Source organism: Glycine max, chromosome 3, assembly GCF_000004515.6.
Source record: "Glycine max cultivar Williams 82 chromosome 3, Glycine_max_v4.0, whole genome shotgun sequence".
NCBI classification, from domain to species: Eukaryota; Viridiplantae; Streptophyta; class Magnoliopsida; order Fabales; family Fabaceae; genus Glycine; species Glycine max.
Window position 1 is genome coordinate 15,882,673 of NC_016090.4, and position 14,162 is coordinate 15,896,834.

General features: G+C 31.2%; 1 protein-coding gene across 1 annotated transcript; it reads right to left on the reverse strand.

The window, feature by feature from the left end:
* Positions 1-1,560: 1,560 nt before the first annotated feature.
* On the reverse strand, positions 1,561-8,202 carry LOC100780597 (2-oxoisovalerate dehydrogenase subunit beta 1, mitochondrial). The gene is made up of 13 exons (XM_003520917.5): positions 7,569-8,202; positions 6,327-6,438; positions 5,943-5,978; positions 5,782-5,841; positions 5,651-5,708; positions 5,466-5,563; positions 4,536-4,625; positions 4,384-4,452; positions 4,193-4,279; positions 2,724-2,819; positions 2,562-2,639; positions 1,964-2,050; positions 1,561-1,854 (listed from the first exon to the last, which is right to left on the reverse strand). The coding sequence occupies exons 1-13, from the start codon at positions 7,736-7,738 to the stop codon at positions 1,819-1,821; spliced, it is 1,077 nt and encodes a 358-aa protein (XP_003520965.1). The 5' UTR covers positions 7,739-8,202; the 3' UTR covers positions 1,561-1,818.
* Between the last annotated feature and the right edge of the window lie 5,960 nt (positions 8,203-14,162).

Here is a 14,162-nt window from a genome sequence, read left to right on the forward strand (position 1 = left end):
TGTATTTACACTGCCTTCCAAAAAAAAAAGAACTGTTGTATTTACACTTGAATTAGTTACAATTATGTATTAATCGTCACTGTTATTTTGTATATTTTCAATGACTGACAACAGGACAAATAGATCCAAGCCAATTGGGGTAATTTTAGAATATTGAACTAAGACATACAGACACGGATAAGTAAGTTATTTTATCCCGTCAAACAAAAAATTATGTAAATGTCATGTTTCTGCATGAATCTTTGTTTAACTTGCAGTGATGAATGATGCCAGCGTACATAATTTCCTCTCTTCTCTTATTACAAAACTAATTTCTTTATAAAAAAATAATTAAAGTAATTTTAAACATAATTATTTATATATTTTTTCATATCATATATTATTGGGGGAGTAAGTAAAATTACCCGTAATTATACTAATAAAAACATAAACTTATCTTTTAAATAGTACTTTTTTAAAGATGATTATATTAAATACTATTTTTATTAATATTATTTTAGTGAAAATATTTTTTATTTATTATCTGATAGAGATTTAATAAACTAATTAATATGCTTAAATTTAATCAATCAATCTATTGTTTTAAATATTAAATAATGAATTTTCATAATATAGTCCAATTGTTTATTTATATTCTATTATCGATATACACAGGAATATTCATTTTTTTTTAAATTAATTTAAATATATATAAATAACTTAAAACATAGATTTTGAAATTAGTTTCTATTTAATTTATCGTCCAGTGTATATTATTAAGTGATAATAATAATAATAATAATAATAATAATAATAATAATAATAGTATTATTACAAAAATTGAATACAAGTAATAGTGGGTTTACAACAAAACACATGTATAATGTTTAACCAATTGAATTAATATATTGATTTAAAATTACAAAAATAGAAACAAATAGAAATAGTATAAAAAAGTAAAAAATAAGCATTTTTTAAATAAAAGTTTAAACATATAAAGAAGCACTCAATGATATAAGAAACAAATTTTTCATAGAAGTAATAAGAAATATAGGGACGAAGCATTTAAACCTAATCTTTATTCAAACTATACTCTAGATGAATTTTTTTCATTTAAAATTAATCTTTATTCAAATATATATTAGAAAATCAATGTTAACACATTTATCCTTTTTTAATTTGAACCAACAATTTAAATTTAATGAAAAATAAAATCAATTTAAAAATAAAAGAATGAAATCAATGATTAAATCAGTATTCATTATATATTAAAATGAATTTAATTGTATTCAATTTGAGAATGAACAAGAAAATGACACATAAAATCTCACTTATCACATTTCATATCTCACTTATTAGATTTCATTGTGAAAGACACAATAGAATCAGACCAATTCGCCATAAAGACCCATGCATAATATCATGAAAAAATGAATACAAATTTTTGATTGCTACTTAGTATCGGAAATAGGTCTGAAAAACGTATCTAAAATTATGAAATTTATATATATATATATATATCGTGCAAGCTACAATTGGCAGGACGTAGACATTTGACTGATTTGAGTTATCAACTTCACATTTAAAGGGAAAACGTCCATTTATTGTAGGAGATTTACTAATGGGGATCACTCCCTTCAAATATTTGATGTTTCTCAGTACACAGGGCCTCGTAAGAGAAAATTAATAGTGTTACATGTGCATGCCCATTGTTCTTTTTTGGCTGATCATTTATATTTCATTTTTGTATAACCTTCCAACTCCAAGGTGCAATATACTAACGCATCACTCAATGGCATCAGGACCTTATAGATGACCAAAAAATGGTGATTAAGCTCACTAGTACTTCACAGTTGATTTAATTGCATCCAATATCTGCATTGAATGAGTAAGAAGTTTGTATCAGTGCAGACAGCTCTTATACATGACACATATAAATAAATAAATAAAAACGAAGAAAAATTCAGGCAAACAAATAAGTTACCTTATTTTTGGTTGGCATGTAGAAAGGTTCAAAAACCAAAGGAAAAGGAGTGTCCAGACCACAAATTCTTGCTACAGGGGCCTCTAACTGTACCACAGAAAAGAAAGACAAGCTTGAAATATGTCCTGGTTTAATTTGGTTAAATTTGAAGACATATATGTATAACCATTTTGTTGAAGTTTTCATTGAATCAGAAGTATGCACAGTTTTACAATCCAAAACAACCATGTCTTTATTCCTTAAGGTGGGATTTTGGTGTTTTGAGATCCAACTATTCATTTTGGAGGCTTGATGCTCTAGGTCTTTCCTTTTGTTAAGAAGTTTCTTGTCACAGGCTCTAGCCTTTAGTGACTATTTTTCAACTCTGGTAAAGTGTTGATTGTTGGTTTTCCAGTTTGGCCTGTGGTGAATTTTGAGACTTCTTAAAAGTTTGTGGAGAAGGGTAATGAAGATGAACATTACCCTTTGTTGAGAGTAGAAATAGAAAGGAAAATCTGTAGATAAGAATATTTCTCATAATATATATATACATACATTTGTTTATTTAATTATAGGGTGTCACAATGTGGTGGAAATAGCAATAAGAGGCTGAGCATACCCTTGAGAAGCAACGCTCAACAATAGAAGCTGAAATTTCAGCACCAAAACCTCCAGTTATAGGAGCTTCATGACTAACCTACAGCGTACATTCAATTCATCATGTAAGGTTATACCAAATAGGTTACAGTATTATTCTATAAACAGTATAGTGTATACTTACAAGCAATCTTCCTGTCTTGTTAACTGAGGACTCTACTGTTTCCTTATCCCAAGGAATTAGTGTCTTCAGATCAATCAATTCACAAGAAATTCCCTCCTGAAGAATCACATAATAGCAATAGAATCTCAGTTAAGATAAAATCTAGACTTCCACTTAACAAATGAAATCCTTATATTATGGAAGAAATGGAAAATAGTAATGCCAAACTTTCTTTTACAGAACAGAACCACTTTGTTCTTCGGTAAACACATAAATTATGAATTGACACCAAGTAGTTTAAAAGAATATCAAGTTAATCATAAAGTCCTTAGAAAATAAGAGAGGAGAGCCAGCAAATGGGATGATATCACTTGTTTTAGTTAGACCACCTGTTTATGTAGTTATACTGATGAATTAGGTCAAGTACAAGTATAATAATACTACCTTTGATCCTTTTCATAAGAACCTTTTGGGATGTTTGTCTTGGTCCTTTTTATAAGACTCCCTTCAAATTATCTAATGCATTAGTTACCATTTTTTTTTTATATAAAATACTATACTTAATTGGTGATACATTAATTAGTAAGGTGGAAAGAAACAAGAGAATGAAATCCCCATAGTTTTAAGGGTAATTCTAGAAAAATTATACAAATTAATGACAAACTTAATATCACTAACTAAATTAACTAAATTTCTTAATTCTTGTGAAGTGGTTAAGACCAGAGGTAGGACAATAAATTTACTCTCTAACACAAACCTCTTCAAAATTAGTATGGTATGTGATTGAAAACTACATTGTGGGTTTAAATAAGGGAAATGATGATTCTTATATTGGGTATGGTATTAAAATAGCTAAGATGATTGTTCTAATATAAGCTAATTTTCTCAAAATCACAATTTACTCCGAAACAGAGGATGTATTCCATGCAAGCTGGAACATAACTAATCATTTTCCTGCCTGGCCTCGGTGTATTTAGGGAAAATATAGAATATCCCCTATCAAATTGATGTCCTACTCAGCTGCATTAAACAAAAATTGCACCTTGACATATGTTCATTGACATGACATAAAATTATGCACTCATCATTTGTTGTTTGTTGCCTATTTTCCCCTTATTTTTCATGGTTCAGTATTCCAAAATGTTGGATAAGTATATACTTGAATTTATTTGCGCTAATGAAATTCTGACTAAACTTTGTCATAAATCTTTACAGATACGTGATACTTTTTTTTTATGCTATTTGATCGCAAGACCTAATTTTATTCAAATTGGTTTCCCTTCCATATCTAATGCAATCACGCATACAAGGTTGCAACCCAGTTCCGTTCTTTTGTGGAAAAACTGACTCTACATACCATGTGTATTAGGTTGCATCAAGTGAAATTCTCCAGTATGACTCGACCACCATAACCAAAAATAAACAAAAATATGGTGTGATGCAGAATACAAGTTTTAAGAGCTTTCAGTTGCAATGCATAGGCTAATTACTTTTTCAGCATCAAGACAAGCTTGTTCCATTATAGCTAATTGAGCTCCCCATCCAACAAGTGTTACATCACTTCCTTGCCGAATTACCTGAATACACATTTCAATATTCATCAGAGTAAATTTTTTAATGCATCAACAATGTTATGCAGAACTTCTATTCCTTATTTTATTTAGTGTGACATGTGGTGTACCTCGGCCTCAGATAAAGGCAGCATGTAGTCATCCTCTGGTACTTCTTCAACAGCCAAACGATAAAGCCACTAAAACCAAGAATCACATGATTAAAATTGTGAAAGCCATACTGTGCACATAATTCATTAAGGTTATTTTAGTAGAATACAACCTTCGGTTCAAAAAATACTACAGGATTTGGATCTCGTATGCAAGATAGCAATAACCCTTTTGCTTGTCGTGGACTTCGAGGGATGACCACCTATAGAAGGAACTATTGAGGCATTTGGGAAAAATTTAATTATGTACAAAAGACAGAAAGTTAAAAGAAATTTGGTTTTCCTACAAGAATTGAGTGATATGTCATCTAATGCAATCCCAAGACAGCCATAAATTTCAGAATATATTATCCAAATCTATGAAAATAAAAGGGAAAGGAATGATGTATGGAAAGTCTGGTTATTCAATATGGAAAAATGCATGACCCTAAGGGAAAGAAATGATGTATAGACCATGACTTATTGCTCTATCGAGCCTGATAAAGTATACTATTAACTATTCTAGTTCAACCTACCAAAATTCTAGAGAACCTAGTATAAATATATATACACTAATTCTCCCTCTTAAGCTGGAGCATACAGATTATGTGCACCTAATTTGTCACAAAAGAACCCAAAATGGGTACCCCTAAGGGACTTGGTGAAATTTTGAATGTCAGCTAGCTGAACATTGGTATTGATGCAGCTAGTCAAAAGCACCTGTTATCTAATAAAAATAACAGTCTACTTCAATATGTTTGGTTCATTTCAATATACATTTATACATTAATAACTTCCATCTTCTTTTCAGATGTTATAGCAATCTAAGAACTTAGTCTACAACTTTTTTGAAATGAGGGAGCAATTTATGATGCACATGGATTTCAACTCTTGCCTTGCCATACTACCTTTGGTTTAGAATTTGAACGTTTCTATAGTCTATTGAACTATCAAACAGTACATAGTATGTGGCCTTTATTATTTGAAAAACAGGGACAAGAAATAGAAGTATAGAAAAATAAGGTTCTATCTAACTAACTGAAGTCCATATGAAAGCACCATACTTTGATACCAGGAACATGACAGAAGAAAGCCTCAGGAGACTGAGAGTGGTAATGCCCACCATGGCCCACAGCTCCATAAGGGGCTCTAACTGTTAAACCTATAAAAATGCATAAAAAAATTTAAAGCAACAAGTGAAAATAGAGAGGAGCCAAACTTCCACACCAAAGCAGTAAAAGAAACTTACCGCCACAATTAAATTGGTTCCCACTTCGGTATCTAAATTTAGCAGCTTCATTGACAATCTGGAAACCAAAATTTGTCAATTACTAATCAAAACAGGCTTTGACTAAACCAAGCCATGGGAAGGAGGCTTGCCTGGTCAAAAGCAGGGAAAATGTAATCTGCAAACTGGATTTCTGCTATGGCTCGATTTCCCTGCCAGGCAAAATATATAATTAAGTAGCTTAAATATATCAAACTATAGTAAGGTTTGATGGTAAAGGTAGAAAAGAGTTATTTTAATCTCAGAAACTCACCATAGCTGCGAGACCAATGCCAAAACCGACGATACCCTGTGAATAGCATTGCAGCATAAAATATTTAAGTCAATTCTTAGGATATACAAATTGCAGAAATAATTAGAAAGATACTTAGTGTAAAAAGAAGAAATACAGTGAAATGCACAATCAAATTCTTTGGATACAATTTCAGAGGAAGATACCCTTTTTTATGCTTCTTTTCCCCTTGAACAGAAAATGATCTTTCGTCTTCTCGTGGATGCTAGAATTTACTTCTTATTATGTAATATTAGAACCATATTTTCATTGTGCTTCTTAACTATATATATTTACATGAGAGATAGGTGGAGAGAATGAAAAGGGGAAGCACAGAGGCAATGTGAAATACGTAAAAATAAATACCTGCTCACAGAGTGGAGTATTGAAAACCCTCTTTTTACCAAATTGGTCTGCTAATCCAGTTGTGCAACGGAAGACCCCACCAAAGCTTACATCCTCTCCAAAAACATAAGAACTGCGATGATGTGAAAGAGAAGATAAGGATGTACAAAAGATATTTATGTTATCCAAAAACAACTCATAATAGTGCAACGGATAGAACCTTAAAGTTATACATGTAACACAAAAACTCAGTTTGTCAATTAAGTTAATATTAAAAGAAACAGAATCATACAACTTTTCAAACATGCTGAAGCTCCATTGAGATATATGGTATATGAATAATACTTCAATAGAGTTTGTTTATTTAGATGCTGAAATACAGAGTGCAATGAATAGAACTTTAAAGTGGGACTTGTAAGTTGTAACACAAACTTTATATCAATTTCAGTTTGTCAATTGAATTAATAACAAAAGAAAAAGAATCATACAACATTTCAAACATGCTTAGGCTCCATTGAGATATATAATATCTAAATTATAGTTTAATAGACTTTGTTTACTCAAGTGCTGAATACAAAGCTTCCAACATCAACTTTTGTGAACAAAGCTTGGTTTATATTATAATTCACAATTCCATTAAATCTCAAAATAATGTTCTAAGCAAGGGACTTGAGACTTGGGAGTTACCCGAAACTATTTGTAGCCTTCACTATTGAATCCTACATAGAACCTAAATAATCACTTCCTTAACAGAAGCCCCTAATCTAAAATAAAGTATTGAACTCAAAATAAAAAAACTCAAGGAATTGAAAGTTTCTTGGAATGATGTTAGATATTACAATCCAATGTTTCTTTCCCCCTCGGTCTCCCACTCTTGACTTTTTTTTTTTTTATGGATTCCACAGTTGGAACTCCAATCGCCTTCCAGACTAACAGAGAAAACAATGCAACTGATGCACACCAAAACTAATAAAACAAGTACAGCGAATAAGATTTCCTCGTGTGAGTATCTACACATATAGGATTAGGAAAAAAACTACATAAATAAATACATGAAACAAATAAGGAGAAAGATGACACCACATGAGACCCGGAAAGTAGGGAATTTTAGCTATATAAATTGAAATGGATGGTTAAAATTAAAGCAATCGTGATCATCATTTTATGAATATATATGATCAAGATTTTGCTGTTATCACCTATCATGCTCTCACCAGATATCTCCTCAATAAATAAATAAATAAATAAATAAGAGGGGCCCACCGTGGATCAGAGTCCAAGGCAATGTGAAGAGCCTGATTAATTGCAGAACAGAGGTTCAATGATTTCAAACCTTCCTCAGAACCACCACCACCCTTTTGAACGCTGGTGGAGGTGGAAAATCCCCTCTTGGAAAAAACCAAAGGCACCAATCTTCCAAACTTGGTTGACATGTTTATTGATGAATGATGATGATGATGACACAAACTTGCTGAAATAATAGCCACCCAAAACGGATTTGAACTTCAATTTGATAATCAAACTCTTCTCTTCAACTTCTGAATCTTGGGGGTAGTTGTTGTGAGTGCCAAGAACACGAAACTTTCGTAGCTTGCTCTGTATAGTGCTTGTACGAGAAGATAAAACAATATAAACATTAAATTCAATTAAAAAGTTAGAGGGAGAAACATTGATTGGGGGTAAAATCTGAACCCTGAAGGAAAATTGTGTAAGATATGATTTCTAAAACTAAAAAATGATCAAGGGGGTGTGTTGGTCTGTGGAGAAAGATGGTAAAAAAAGAAAAAAAATATTAAAATAATATGAAATTATATTTTTATATTTTATTTTAATTTAAAATTTTCGTCTCAATTTATTTATTTATATTTCTTTGAACTCTATCAAATGGTGAATCGTACAGATATTTCACAGCAGGTGATGTGTGTATCTTTTTAAAGATATTTTAGAATCAAATAAGATTATTATAATATATTTTTATGACTGGGATGAATAAACAGACAAAAACTGTAGAAACACAATAATAACGTTTTTTGTTTCCGAAAATTGAAGTTAAATAAATAAATAATACAAAGTAGATAAGGTCTGGTCTGTGTTTGAGTCACTGTGCCTATCCAGCGCGGCAGCGCTTATCTCATAGTATCCACTTATGATCAGTTGATCACCTGTAACTGTAAGCTGTGATTATTGAAAGCAAATTCTTATCTTATTTTTTAAAATGTTATAAATACACTTTTTAAAACACTCTTTTTAAATGTTTTTTATTTAATTGGTTAAATTTATTAAAAATGATAAAATTTTGAGAATTTCGTCTCATTTTTTCTTTTAATTTTATAGTTTTTAATAAATTTAAATTAATTAAAAAAATATTTTAAAAGACATTTTTAGTTTTTTCAAAATTAATATTTTAGTCTTCTAATTTATTATTTAAATTTAATTTGGTGCTATGGTTTTTTAAATCAAATCAATTTGACCCAAGAAATCATGATTTATGATGGTTCAAAATTATGTATGTGATTTTACATTGTCACACAATACATATTTCTAAAAAAAGAATCTTTTTAAAAAAATAAAGAATCAAATACAACAAAAATAAATTAAATGATCACATTTATTTAAAAAATAAATTAGAGAACTAAAAAAAATTAATTTAACCCCGTTTTTCTCTTACAATAAAAGTAGGATAACTTTTGATATTTCTTTTAATTATTTTACAAAATTGTCTCTTTATTCTTTAATTTTAATAAAATATTTTAAGACGCTTGCATATGAAAGGGTAAAAAATGAAAAATAAAAATAATGATGTATAAATGATTTAATATTTAAATAATATAATTGATAAAAAAGAAGAAGTTAAATTAATGAGTAGGTACTTAAACTATTTGAATTTTTTTAATTAGATCTCTAAAATAAAAAGATTTATAATTGGGTACATGATATTCGAAAGTTTTGTAATTGAATCCTCGGGTTTTTAAAATTGGCTACATTAAAGACTTGAGAAAGATCCACAATGGTTTTACAAACCTCGAGCAGCATTGGTCTATATCAAAATAATCTTCACAAACTATCGTTTTTATGATGATTTCAAGTAATTGTAAACTAAATACAGAAACTCAATTATAAAAGTTTTGCAAATAAAAAATTGATTTATATTTTTTTTAATTTAAAGACTTTATTAAAAATTCTCAAATAATTTAAAAGAGTTACCGATTAATTTAAGTACAAAAACAAATTGTAACAAGTGGGGGTCCTTTAACTTTTTTATTTAGAATAAGATATCCGATAGTCAAAATTTATGAGACTAAATTTCTAAGATTACTCACTTAGGATTTAAATATTAAAAAAAATCATTTCATGTTAATTAATAATATTTAATTACATCCATCTCAAACTGAAAAATAAGTTATTTTTTTAAAATGTCCTTTATTAGAATTTGATATAAAAAATAAGGAATTGTTGTAATTAAGACCCTTATTAAATAAATAGTATTTTAGAGATAATGTCATTATATAAAGTAAAGTTAGTTGAAAATTTGCTTATGAAAAATCAATACCCAATGGATTCTTTTACTTATATTTGAAATCAAAGTATTACTAGTTGTTCCAACCAGATTTGGCTTGAGGATGGTTGTGATAACGATCCTCTAATATTACCTTCAAACATGATGGTAGGGATACCTAACAACCGAGGGAGATGTGTAAATATGATAAATTTTATTTTATAATTGGTTGATAATGTCACAAGGTTATTAAACATTACATATCACATAAGAGGTTAATAGTGTTATGAAATTCTTATAAAAAAATAGTGTTATGAATTTTTTTTATAGAAATAGTGTTATGAAAATATTTACTATAACATGCGATTAACTACATATGTGAATATGATTATGAGTGGTTAGAACAAATAAATGTGGTTGTATAAATTATGGTTATGTTGTTATTAATCCATGGATCATAGGGATGAAGATCAAATGAATAAGAGAGATAGAGATCATATTGATACTCATGTGATAACATATTGAATTGATTGAAAAGGATGAAATTACAAATGAAAAATCTTATTATAGAGCATATTATCCCTAATTAAATAATTTCCTAACAAACTTACTAATTTTCTATAATGGGATCACTATCAGCTTGAATTACAAGCATTAAAAAATATTGCTAAAGTAAGAAAAAAGTTGTTTCACTACTAAAGCAAAAACACACATAATTGCCACTGGCTTTAAACGAGTAAACCAAAATAACACAACTGAAATGTATAAATGCAATGCCCAAAACTGACAACCAATACACAACTATTGATCGAAAATGGGCTAAGCCCAACGAAAGTTATCCAAATCAAAATTGCAATCACTTTCATTTTCATGTCTGATTCAAAACCCTCCATTTTCATAACATCCACAACAAATCAGAGGCTAGTTCAAGTCATGATTCCATCATGAAGGATTAGAGGGGAGATAGTTGCCAGAAACACTACATGTGATGGATCAGACCAATGTTAGTTTTGTGAAGCATTAAAGATTGAGCTAATGCTTTGATTTCTTGATCCTTTGTGTAGAGAATGTTTGAACATCCATCCTAGGATCCGTCGAAATGAAAAAGTATGAGAACAATGAAGTTTGAACTCTCTCTTCACCTAAAACAATGTGCCACCACTGTAGAAAAGTTGATTTGACCAATGAAGACAACAACAAGAAGTGTGCCTCAAAAAAGATAAGCAAAGTGTTGTATTAGCCTAGAGTGGACTTGTGTTTAATACAACATTTAATGCTCCCAACGAACACCTTCTCTAGATGCTACACCATACACAAATGAAGATCGTTTAAAGACAACAACTACTTGTCGAAGAAGCTATAAATACCTGTCGAAACCTACCCTTCGGCAGGGTACGAAAAGGCCAAAATAGATAGACCAAAGGTGCGTCTTCTCATGAAGAAAATGTGTGGAGTCGTCACCAACGTTTATTCGAGGAAAACGTTAGAAAAACCCAAAAGATGAAGGTTTACGAATTTTGAAAATGAGGGTTCGAGAGTTGTTTAGGCATGGGGAAGGTATTAGCACCCCACGTGCCCTTCACAAGGGACCTTGAAACGATCTTTTGATTTTTGAAAAAAGGAGAGAGTCGTTAAGGCATTGAACCTTGAAATGATCCTCTCAAGTTTGAAGGGTGGAAAGAATTGTTAAGGCGTTGGACCTTGAAACGATCTTTTGATTTTTGATGAAATGAAGAAGTTTACGAGTTGGTTTTATTTGGCTTTTTTTTTTGTTTATCTTCAATCACTTAAAGATAAATTGCGGCACTAACGATCGGTTAAAACTTACTTTACAAAAGAAAAGCGATTACCGATGATAAGAGAAAGAGATGAAGATGCACAAAACAATAAAAAGGACCCCTAAGGGTTCATGAATCGTGTTCAAATTCTTAAAAGCAAACACTAACCGGATGAAGAACGATGTAGAAATCGATTGCAGTTGCGATTCAGCAGCGACTTAGCTTCTTTTTCTCTTCTTCCTTCTTCTTTTTCTTTTCTTTCTCTCAATTCTGGACATTTGGACCTCTTCATACTTATTTATAGCAAAACAAAGCATTTGGAGTCATCACAGCTCGCCCAGGCAAGCTGTTACTTCATTCTGAAGCAACCTTGCTCGCCCAGGTGAGCTGGTTACTTCCCCATGAAGTTATTTGGTGGCCCAGGTGAGCAGAGGCTATCCTGGGCAAGCCAGGGGTCATAAAAAGTGTAAAAATGACCATTTTGCCCTCCCTTTTGAGTATTTTCTGCATTCTTTTCCAAAATGTCAAAAAAACTTTCGGATTGTGCGGCAACTGGTGTCAAGCAGCTCAATTCGACTAGCAAGAATCAAAACATTAGCAAATGAAGGTCCTCGAATGAAATTAGGGTATGAAAGTTGCCATCTTTACTTATCTTTTATTGGAAATAAAAGGGAAGTAAAGATAAGGACACTAATTTCGTTCGAGTGATCTTGCTATTTGACCAGGCAACTGGCAAAAACCAAGGAAACATGAGGACCTTGAAGTTCCTCTCTTTTATTTTTCTTTTTTTTTAAAAGCATAGAAACAAAGGACGTCTAGTCCTATGAAGCACAAACAAGGACATTGATTCCTACGAAGCACAAAGACAAGGACATTGAGTCCTATAAAGACAAAAGATGGTAAAGTCTTTGAAAGGTAGATGAAGACATTGTTGTCTTTCGAAAGTGTAAATGACTGAAGACGTTGAAGTCTTTTGAAATGTAAAAGAAGACATTGTTGTCTTTTGAAAGCATAAATGACCGAAGACATTGAAGTCTTTTGAAATGTAAATGAAGACCTTAAAGTCTTTTGAAATGTAAATGAAGACACTAAAGTCTTTTGAAATGTAAATGAAGACATTGTCATCTTTGAAAGTGTAAATGACTGAAGAAATTGAAGTCTTTTGAAATGTAAAGAAGACTATGATAATCTTGACAAAAGACATTGAAGTCTTTAGAATGTAAAGAAGACTGTGATAGTCTTGACAAAAGACATTGAAGTCTTTGAAAAGTAAAGGAGCAAATGACCTTGATTGTCTCTGTAAGACAAAAGACTATGATAGTCTTTGAAAAGTAAAGGATAGAGGACTTCGAGTCCTATGAAAGCAAAAAGATAGAGGACTTTGAGTCCTATGAAAGATAAAGACAAGGACTTTAAGTCTTATGAAAGATAAAGGCGAGGACTTTGAGTCCTATGAAGGATAAAAGTGAAGACTTTGAGTCCTATGAAAGATAAAGCGAGGACTTTGAGTCCTGTGAAACAAGCCAACAGGTACTAGTACCAAAGGGCTCAATCTTATGAGAAAGCAAAAGATTGACTCTTTGAGAGGGCCCCCCATCCTCCATTCAAAAGATTAGATTTGGGAAATGGGTATATAAAGAAAAATATATGCACTTAATATGAACATGATTTTCGGGGATGTAGATGCATGCAACCTTTATTTTGAAATGCAACAAATGCAGGCTTTGTACGCCACAATGCAATGCAATGGAAAATTGTACAATGCTTATGACATTCTTTCCTATTTTTGTGATTTGATTTTGATTTGATTTTTTTGCTTCTCTTTTTTCCTTTTTGTGGAAAACACAGATTAACAGTCACTTTTTGAAAGATGTGATAACTTATGCAACCTTATCCTATCTTTTTGCAAATTTCTTTGGGGATTCCCTCAGAGTGTATGTTTTGTTTGATTTGTCACTTGACAATTTTGGAGTGATGACAATGGAGCCATTTGACATTTAATCAATCAATTGAAATATTGATCCTAGGGTTTTCCCCTTTCTTTTTAAAAACTTCGATTATTCTGCACAACAAAAAAACACAAGGCTTTAGGATCGATCGTGAGCCCCATTGAAGGATGGCAATGGATTGTTACACTTTGGTATATGACCAAGTGAAACATTCTTGATTTAAGGTCATAGAGTGATGCCAAGGGTCTGTCGATCCCATTGAAACTCAATGACATGGACTGATCCTGAAAGAATTCATACAGCGAAGGCTACCCTTAGATTAGAAAGGAATCCTAAGGAGTTTTGCATAAGCGACTAACATCAGGTATACCCTACTATCACAATTGTCTTTGGGCATTTTTCACAAGCTCCTGGTTGGATGAGTTTTCTTCTCAAATGTGCAAGTGTGAACCTCAGGGGTTTTTCTTTCTTTTTTGTATATATATCACAAGTGTGCTCGGGTTTCATTCCAGAATCCCAACTTAAAAGCAAATTTGTCATTCCTTGATCCACATAGGCTTTATTGGGCTTGTGACCTGGTTAGGGGTAAGAGGGCTATGAAAGAAAGGATTAGAGAGGCTCAAAGAGTGTTTGA